Source organism: Magnolia sinica, chromosome 13, assembly GCF_029962835.1.
Source record: "Magnolia sinica isolate HGM2019 chromosome 13, MsV1, whole genome shotgun sequence".
Classification (NCBI taxonomy): Eukaryota; Viridiplantae; Streptophyta; class Magnoliopsida; order Magnoliales; family Magnoliaceae; genus Magnolia; species Magnolia sinica.
The window spans coordinates 16,720,124-16,730,820 of NC_080585.1; the positions used below are offsets into that span (position 1 = coordinate 16,720,124).

Here is a 10,697-nt window from a genome sequence, read left to right on the forward strand (position 1 = left end):
CCCTACTGTTGAAACAGGCCTGCTGATGTCTCATATCAACACCACTCACAAGCCCACATTGTCTAGCCTAGTTATAACCTTAGCCCCACTATCATATGCAGGCCTGAGAGTGGGCAAGCAAAATAAAGTTATGGAGGGACAGTTACCATGCAAATCATGCACAATGGAAAAGAAAAGCTTTTTTCCTTGTGACTGTCAATATGAGTACATATGAGAAAATGTCCACCTACGATTCACTAAAAAAATTTGCTTCTCTAATCCAGATCGTCGGTCTGAAGATCAAAACCAAGTCACCATGTATCACTAGTTTGCACAATGTGGTTGCATTAACAAGATGGAATTTCAAACGATTTTAGATCTAAGAAAAAATATTTATCAGATCAAAACAGAAAAATGGAAGGAAACCAGCCACCCTGCATGAGGTTCGAGCACAAATAGAAATCACCCTTTCTTAAAAATCCACACTATCTGTGCAACCAGCAAGATTAGAATTATATGCTTTCCAATAAAACACCAACCAACCCAAACACATTACCTTTGTTCAGAATTTCTGAAGACAATAACAGATACTTCAAAGGACTTTGTTTAAAATTTTAGAAATTTAAACCATGTAGACATGTGTTCTTTCAATTAAGAAAGAACACATGTCTACATGGTGTCCTCCCCCAGAAATTTCTAAAATCTCACTCCTTTGGTAATGACAGGAGCATATATTATACTTGTTGGAAGAAAAAAATGAGATCAAAGTTCAACACCAGTCTTCTTTCTATTGAAGCTAAACATCTGTCATGGCCTTATTTCCTGGCGTGCATACAATCCTCTTCCAGAGCCAATGATTCTCCCAAAGGTAGGCCATCTCCTCGATGGGGACTTGCTTTGTTTCAGGAAGGAGGAAGTAAATAAACGAGGTCATGACGATAATTAAGCAGGCGAACAATATGAAAACACCATAACGGAGGTGGCATAATGATGCAAGGAAACACTGTGCAATTGCTGCTGTGAAGAAGAGATTAACACACACCACAATACTCTGGCCCGCAGATCTCGTTTCCAATGGGAAGATCTCGCTCGGAACTAACCACCCCAAAGGCCCCCATGCCCACCCGTAAGCCAAGACGAACAAGCAAATCATGACCACCAGAAGAGCACCATCTGCTTTTGGGAGGACCACCCCTTTGCCAAATTTCAAAGCCAGAACTATGGCAACAACAAGCTGAAAATTCAATCAATCTCAAAGAATTAGTATTTATGAGCTACATAAGGGATTTCTATAAAAGAGCCATCATATGCAAGTCATGACTCATGCGAATAGCCATCAATCCGTGTGAGGTTCGGGCTGTTCATCAGGTGGGTCACGCGTATACATTTTATGTGAACTGTTGGTACAATTTTCCAGCTTCAATTTTCTCATACATTCTTTATTAGCCACCTGTTGACCTGAGTGCGGCACATACGTTATCGGGCCACCAGATGAACAACCAAGATCTCAAGGACAATGCCTCATGTTTATACACGCATGGAAGATCAGGATTCAGATGGCTACTCTGATCAGTAGCCATAGCAATTGCAAGTCCTTTTGAAGAGGAGAGAAAATCAGTGGCAGAACACTTACAATACTTGATATCATTTGGCAACCAGCTTCTATGAACAGAAATCTCCTTCCCAGCCTGTCAACCACAGTCATCGAAACCAAAGTAGCAAGAACAAGCATCGAGTTTGTGATGATGGACGAGTACAGAGATATATTAGAACTGAAACCCAAGCTCTGGAAGATCACAGGAGCGTAAAAGAGTATGGAGTTCATGCCAGTGAGTTGCTGGAATGCAGGGATCCCCAGCGCTCCTATCACTAACTGTGGGCGATTCTTTCGCTTGAGAAGGTTCCGAAATGGGTGCTTTATAGCACGTGCAGCCTCGCTAGCATCCACGAGATCGGCGAATTCCGCATCGACTTTCTGGGTGCCTCTAACTTTCTCCAAGACCCTCTTGGCTTCCTCTAGTCTTCCTTGTTCTACAAGGCTGTTAGGAGTTTCAGGGAGGAAAAGGCCTCCAACAAACATTAAAGTCGCTGGTACCGCAGCTAAACCAAGGGATAATCTCCATCCCCATGGGTGGATCTTATCAGTGAAGTAGTTGATGATGTTTGCTACCAAAATTCCAAGGCAAGTCGTTAGTTGGAATAGCTGATTAACTTTCCCTCGATGTTTTGTAGGTGCCATTTCGGATAGATACAGAGGAACTGCCTGTTTCCCAAATCAAATTAAAGAAAAACTCATAAGGTTCTTGACAATGGCATTCTTGTAAAATGTTGATTGTTCATCCTACTAGAAAAATGGGAGAAGTGACCACCACAGGCAGTTATTGTGGTGGGGACATCAGACTAGTGCATTACATGTGTCCCATCTTGTCCAAAGAAAATCAGGCTGGTCCTCTCATCATGTGGTAACATGTACATTGAATGTTAGCATATTCAGTGGATTGGATTGATTTTCAGGTCAGGCGCCGCAAATGAGGCATATCTCATGCACCATTTGGCTGTTAAGACTTAGTTAAAAATTCTGTACAAAGCAAAACTATTATTATTATTATTTATTTTGGTCTTCTGTTTTTGCAAATCGCAGAATTATTCCTGCATCAAACCATAGTCCCCAAAATCCTTGTTTTAAGGTTCATATTTTTTAGAAAATATGTAAAAGAATTTCTATTTTTTAAAACTTTTTTTTTTATATATAAAATTTTTTTTTTTTTTTGGGGGGGGGGGGGGTAATCAATTTATATGGGGAATACTTGAAAAGGAACCATTTAAGAGGCAAAGAATGATATTAACCCACTATTCAATCTCCTTTACACATATATAGAAATATTGAGTTACTGTGATTGATTTATTTATTTTTTAATTACTAGCCTTATTTAAAGTGGGGGCAGCATGATCTTTTCCTCTCTAAACTAACTTGTGTTTAGCAAAAAGTGAAGGAATGTGACGTTTTATACAACATAGGGGGTTGTTTAGAAATAAAAAAACTCAATTGTTATGATCAAACTTTCTAATTTGATGGTAGTGTTAGTGGTCTTTCCTTTTGTTTTGAAATTTGAATTTAAGATGGCCCACCTGATTGCCGAAGCCGATGCCGACACCAAGAAAGATACGGCCGATGATGAGCATAGAGATGTGCACAGATGCTGCATTCACGACTGCACCCAAGAAGAAGCTTACTGCACCAAAGAGGATGCTGGCTCTCCTTCCCCTTGTTCTGGTAAGGTATGAGGCCCCAAACGTCGAAGCAAGGCCAGCAAAGTAGAGAGAAGATGTGAAGAGAGTGAGCAGTTGGTTATCGTATTTGCAGTAATCCGTCTCGTTGAGATGTTCCTGCTTCCTTCTATATACTTTTGGGAAGAAATCCTTCAAAAAATCATCCATGGACGTAACCCCACCTGAATCAACATGGAAGATTTCAGCTGAGCTTTTGGTCCCAAAGTAGTTAAAGTGGAAACCATGTTCTAGTACAAATTCTTCTAACCTTATTCAAGTGCAAATTCCTCAATGTCAAACAGGTGGTCCATCATGATCATGGTGGTCGATCAAGTGTTCTTCTTGATGGGTTGTCCCATTTGACGTGTTGGATGTTTTACAAGCTTGACAAATTAACATTTTGGATGTTGGTTGGTGAGTTATCATCCCACCAGACGGCAATGTATCATCATCCACCACATGTGCCATATTGCATGGATGTCAATCTGGCCAATGAAAATAATGGGGCCCATTTTGGATGGAACATCACCCAAAAATCACATCGTATGATAATAACCATCCAGTTAATAGCTACCCATTGAACAGCAATGGCCTGTTTGGGTAGCTGTAATTGTCTGTAATAAATTGTAAAAGTGCAATGATTACAAATTACAATACTTTGTTAACGGGGAATTCTTGTGTTTGGATATTTGTGTAAATATACAATGATAATACTTTTACATTATTAAAATGTCAAATCAACATGAAAAATACACTGATTTTGAATGTATTTTACATTTATTCCATGTTTCTTATTACATCTACACTTGACCACTGAATTAAGTGTTGAATTACATGTTTAAACAATCATTATAAAATCATGGTGATGGGTCTTTTAAGATCGTTCTGTCAAAGTGTAGGATTGGATGCATGTTACTCCACCATGCATGCCAATGAATTGGACAGCCAAGATTGGTTCATGCTACATGCAGTAGCTGACAATACATGGTAACTGGAAAATGGTAATGAGCTATGAGAATAATCTAATATCAGCAGTTAAAATTCAAATGGCCAAATTCGTTAAGGTCACTAAAGCAATGTCATTTTCAGGTATGGTCCGTCCACAGATGACCCAAATTTTGTATGGTCTGAAATATGTGCATAGATGCACAAAAGTGTGGATAGAGAGCTACCATCATTTAAACAGTGGTAGTGAATGCTCGAGTTGTGAAGTTGGGGTGTAATGAAGTGTGGTTCCCACTAGAGGTGGGTACGGCAGGACTCAATCTTGCTAACTCGACTCGTTCAAATCCGACTCGACCTGAACCGAATGGGTGAGTCGGTCCGAACCGAGTAGGCTCTCGAGTTACCTGGTAACTCGACCCGACTCGACACGAAACTCGATCCGATTAGACCCGACTCTCTAACCCTACCTGCCGCACCCTATCCCAACCCAATCCCAAAATCTCTCCATCCCTCCCTCATCTTTCTCTTCAAGCCCAACCTCTCTCTCCCCCTCCCTCATCCTCATCTTCCAAGCCCGACAACCACCCACCACCATTACCCTCTTCCTCTCTCTCCTCTCCACTCTCTCGGTCTCTCCCTCCCTCATCTCTCAATCCGACTTGGTACTTTTGATCGGATCAGACTCGGTCCGGATTAGTCCAAGCCAGACCGGACTTGGATTGAGTCAGGCATGCTGGACTCGGTATCGAGTCAGATTGAGTTCGGGTCAGGCCTATTTCAAAACAAGATCGAGTCGAGTCAGCCATAACTCGAACCGACTCGACTCGATGCCCAGCTCTAGCTCCCACCATCATGCATTTGAAACTGCTTCATTGTTTTGGATTATGCCCTAAAATGAACTTTCGTGGATATAGTCATATACATCCCGGTGGGCCCCACAGTCAGGGGTCCCACCCACCTGGGTGGATCGGGGGTCTCGCCCAATCCAATTAGCTGGGCCAGGCGTATATGAAAGCAAATGAACGTTCCGAAAAAGAGAAGGAAATGAGTTCGTATATGAAAAGCAAGCGAGCGTTCCCAACCGTGGCCCGTGGTGTGCGTACGGCATCCAGCCCACCCAATAAGGTCTCAGCGCCATTAAAAACCGTAGGTGAGATCATGCGGCGGACAGCGGCTTCCAGCTTTCATGGTTGGGTAATCGTGCTGGCCGTTGCGAGTGTCATACGCAAATGTGGTGGGCCCCACTGCAGATAGCTGACAAGGACTTGGGTTGGGTAGTGATCCCTCCACCACCCAAGTTGGTGGTGGAAAAGCTCTGTGGGTCCCACCATGATGTATGTGTTTTATCCACGCCATCCCTCCATTTTGCCAGCTCATTAGATTCAAAACTCAAGTGGACCACACCACACGAAACAGAGCTGGGTCACAGAAGTTTTAGATCAAGCTTATATTTGTATTCTCCCTTCATCCAGGCATGTGTGACCTTATCAACAGGTTGGATGGCAAATAAAGATTGAGGTGGGTCCCGAAGAAATTTTCAACGGTAGGCATTCAATCCTCACCGTTGCCTGTTGTCTGGTCCACTTGAGCTTTGGATCTGCCTCATTTTTGGGCTCATGGCCTAAACTGAGCTGGCAAAATAGATGGACGGCACGGATAAAAACACATACATCATGGTGGGGCCCACATAGCTTCTCCACCACTGACTTGGGTTGTGGTGGCATCACTGCTCAATCCGACTCCGTTGCACACATTCTCAAAGTGGCCTAAGATCTCTCTGATTTTTCATAGAAACGGTTAAAACATAGACAAGGTCTTCACTCGCTGGTCAACAATGTCAGTCGAGTCTTAGATCCTGGTTTCCACAAAAAAGGCCAGAAATCGGCCGACTGTTACGCAGAAGCATTGCGTTGACGTATTCATCAGATTCCATTCACTATTTCTCCTAAACTTCTAACTAAGATCACCAAAACAAGGGGAAAAAAAGAGCCATCAAAACTACAAAAAATCCTCAATTATTGTGAATTATAGACTTTACTCAGAGAGAGAAAAACCAACCCAAAAACCAAAAATTTTAAAATAAACTAAAAATCAATGCAATCATTAGATTCTTCAAACGAAAGAACCAATCTTACAATTGGACCCAAACTACAAAGAGCAATAAATTTCAAAGAGAGAGAGCGAGAACCATATAAAATCAGCACACAAAAACATAAAAATCAATAACCCAAATCAGAAAATCATGCCAAAGTTCGCAATATTTATCAATTTATATCTATATAAGGGAAACTTAACTGAAACTCTAAAAACAGAGCAATGCATCAGTCAAATTTTCCAAAACAGACTACCAATCTTACATACGATCTAATGCTCAAAGAAACACCAACTTGAGAAAAAAGAAGAGAAATCAATAAAAGAATTTCACCCAAAAAGAAAAATCTTGCCAAGATATATCAAATTCAAAAAACCCAGATCAGAAAACCAAATTGCCCCAGACAGAAATTGGAAATTATACCTGAAACTCCAAGATCATAACCAAAGAGAGATCCACCAAGGGCTGCAACAATACAAGTAAAGACAAAATAACTAGTAATTCTTCCTTCATAAAGATCCGCTCTCATAGGCTTCCCATCTGCCACAAAACCGCCTGCCATTCCTACAATTCCTCAACCTTTCCACCCTTTCACAGACCAATCTCTTGTTTTTTAAGAAAATCTGAACTCCACCCAATTCCTGAAAAAGCACCTTAATGTCTGTTCTTTGCAAACAAAAGAAAAGAAAAGAACAAGAAGATCAAAGTCTATGAATAAAACAGATAATACTGCCAGAGTCAAACCGTTAAAAAAACAAGAGGAAAAAAAAAAAAAGAGAGAGATCCAAAACAAGAGACAGAGACAGAGACTGAGATGGGGATTTTTATAAGAAGATTTTTCAAAGAGGTTGGAGGATTTGAAGGAGAGAGATGAAAAGAGTAGGAATTATGATATGGTATTACAGCTGTAATGGTAATAAAAATAGTAGTATTAAGTTTTAAATCCAAACAAGTTACTATAGATAAGATAATCGGGATTTTATTTTTTATGACCAAACTACCCTTGGGTTGTTGGCGTTCTTCCAATTTAGCTTTTGCTTGAATACATCCCGACGTATTGTAATATAATACGTCGGAACTTCATCCATTGGATTTGGTTTTGTTCAAAATGATAGGCCGTCCCTTTTTACAGTACGTCGAGATGTATTCGATCAAGCCCTTCAACTCCAGTGACGCGGGTTAGGTAGCTTGAATTTGAAAAGAAGCATTGGAATTCTTTCGTAATATTGGCAAGACTTAGATTTGATTAAATAAATTAATTTTTATATTTCAAATTAGTATATATACGTGATATTGGATAGAATAATTGTAATAATCTCATTAACATATATACTTCAGCTAAAAAATAGAAAATTTTCAGCCATAGGTGGCCATAAATACAAAAAACACAGACAAGTGACTTGCTGATATTTTTTAAACGTCCCTTTCATTGATGTGATTTTAATATTGTAATCAATAATTGAATTATTTTAGAGTATCTTTAGCGTGCCCTATGTCCAATGAATCAGTAACTTAAAAATACTTTTATTACATGTGTGGCACTCTAAGAATTAAAAGAGAAAAATAAAAAATAAAAATAGAAGCATTTATTTTAAATTAGCATTTTGCTAAAATTTCAAAACACATTGCAATACATTCATTTACCACAAAATCCAAGGTACCAAGCAGGGTGAAAGGGAACGAGAAAGGCAAGAGTAGCCATCCAAAGCTTGTGTTTGTGGCCCATCCGTGATGTGTGTGGAATCCAAACCATGCATCTACACCGCACGTACGAAGATCCGTGCTTTAAAATTTTTTAACAAAAAAGAAAAAAAAGAGTCAGTTACAGCACGCCACAGGGAACAACGTATGATTATGTTCGCTTCTTGTGGCCCACTTAAAATACGAACTGGCTTTAGTTAGGTTTGGCTGATGACCCAAATACGGCCCAGCTAGCTGGTGTCAAAGCTCCGTGGGTCCATCCATGCCGTCCATCCAACTTTCCAGCTTATTTTAGAGCATGAACCCGAAAAAGAAAAAATAACGGTTGATCTGCCTTGGTGATGCTTCCTTGAAAATCTCCACGATTAGAAGATCTTGAACTTATGGCCCACGAAAAAGAATGTTTAAGAATAAATGATTGACTGTAGTGGTCCGAGATATGATTACCCCAGCTATGCGGAGGCCCATCTTATAGACGGTTTAGATCATTGAAATAGGGCTGCACATCTAACTTCTGTACTAGCGACGTTTACATGGAGTGGTATGGATTTTTTCTTCTTCTGTGAACTATGTTTCCTATGGTATTTCCAAACGCGCTGCCACTTTTACATCCCGAACATACTTTCGAGACATGACGTCACGTTGAAATGATCTGTTATAATATTGGCTATGTATGTACATCTGTAAGTATGCCGCTGTACATACCACATATATATATATATATATATATATATAGGGAAAAGTTCTATGATATCGAGCTGTGCGGGCCAACCGTGATGTGTGACAGACATCCACACCATCAATCATACGCATCTTCTCATGATGGATTTGCGGGTCAAAAACGAGCCCATCTATAATTTAGATGGGCCACTCCATGAACAACCGTTGAGAATATATATTCACCCGTTGAAATCTTCATCATCTTTTATAATGCCAATTGATATGTGGTTTAGAAATCTAGCCCATTTGTTACATATATCTCACTTCAAGGAGGAGCCGTGCCAGGCTTCAATTGTATCCAAAACATAGAACGAAGGTTAAAAAAGTTTTAAAAAAAGTTCTCAATTATATATATATATATATAGGAGATACCCTATCTAAAATGAGGACAAATTACCCATTGAGCTTTAACTTGACTTCAAATAAATTATTTCTTATTGACTTATAAATTATTGAAAATTTAAAATGGGTTAAATTGGGAGCATATTCGGTACATGCCGAAGATAATAAACAGACCCGATCGGCTATCACCAAATCTAATATTTGGTCGCAATCATGCACCAAAAAAACTCTTTGTATGTAACAACCGATATGCGAAAAAGAATAAAAATGAATTCTTTCTACCCATGGATCGCTATGGATCCTTACTCTTGCTCGGGTGGTAGACTCTCAGGAGTTGTGTTAAGGCATGCATGAAAGGTCATATCTTCACGATTAAAGAAAATATGATCGTCTTTGTCCGCAAAATGACCATTGTATTATTGAGAACAAATTCTGACCGATCAAGATGATTTATGATTCATTGGAAATATGGTCAAATGATCTTCTAAACGACCTTAAGTTTCCTCAAATCCAGTTTATAATGAGGAGAATCCAGCCCATTTATCAAAACCAACTTTTGTCGAGCGACCAAAACCGTAAAAACTTTGACTGTACTTTAAACCAATCAAACGATATCTGATTGAAGTGATTTCCATTACATTGAAAAGCTTATCAGGCGATAATCGTCCGTATCCAACTTGGGTCGATCAAATAAGCCTAGGGTGACCGACCTAACTAGGGTTACCCCTTAATTCGGATAATTTACCGAATGACCCTACATCGTAAATAATTCTAAATATCACTAAGGGCCAACAGCTTATTATGCAATCATAACGAGATTTCATATAAAAATTGAATCGAAATACTGAAATTGACAACCTATTCAAATTAACCACAAAAAGGAAAAATGAGCCAATTCACTTACCTCATCCAATGATGATGATGGTATACTAATACATATTACCTTGAATACGTACAAGAGTGAGCGCTCTTTTTCTTCTTTTCACTATTACAAACACGCACCGTTCTCATTGCGATTACAAGATCTATAAATACATTCACCATTCATAAGATACAGAGATGTACAGAAGAACAGAAAAGGATGAGAGAAGTGAGCCAGAGAGAGAGAAAACGAAAGAAACAGAGAGCGAGAGAGAAAAAAATAAGGGAGCAAAAAGAGAGACAAAAATACAGAGGGGTTCCATGTGTCGGAGTTCATCTGGAGATGTCGCTCAAGGTATCTTAAAGATTTCAAACATACTGATATGCATGCTGCCCAACATAGGAGATAAAAACGACCATTAAAGTAGTCATTAAAGATAAAAGTTTGTTTATGTATATTCAATTCGCATTCCACTCTCCATATTCTAAGTGCACAAACTATATTCATATTTTATTTTATCTCATTCTGCATTATTCACCCTCTTTCATTTTTTTATTTTTTATTTTTACTTTTTATTTTATTTGCCTTCTCAGGATCTTTAATCCTACCAAGCAAGACTAGTCGGTATTTCATTTTACTCACTCACTGTGTTTTTACTTTATTTGCTTCCTCGGAGTTACTTGGCTCTACGATATAAGGCTGGATAGTTTTTTCTTACTTTCGTCTATCTAGATCTTATGATTTATGCTAAGCATAGCTAAATATAAAATGTCGAAACTCCGTTGA

The 10,697-nt window shown here is 39.2% G+C and overlaps 1 protein-coding gene across 1 annotated transcript; it reads right to left on the reverse strand.

The window, feature by feature from the left end:
- Positions 1–482: 482 nt before the first annotated feature.
- LOC131222994 (sugar transport protein 14) lies at positions 483–7,079 on the reverse strand. The gene is made up of 4 exons (XM_058218266.1): positions 6,710–7,079; positions 3,109–3,431; positions 1,613–2,242; positions 483–1,213 (listed from the first exon to the last, which is right to left on the reverse strand). Exons 1-4 carry the CDS (start codon positions 6,846–6,848, stop codon positions 776–778), a joined length of 1,530 nt encoding a protein of 509 aa, XP_058074249.1. The 5' UTR covers positions 6,849–7,079; the 3' UTR covers positions 483–775.
- Between the last annotated feature and the right edge of the window lie 3,618 nt (positions 7,080–10,697).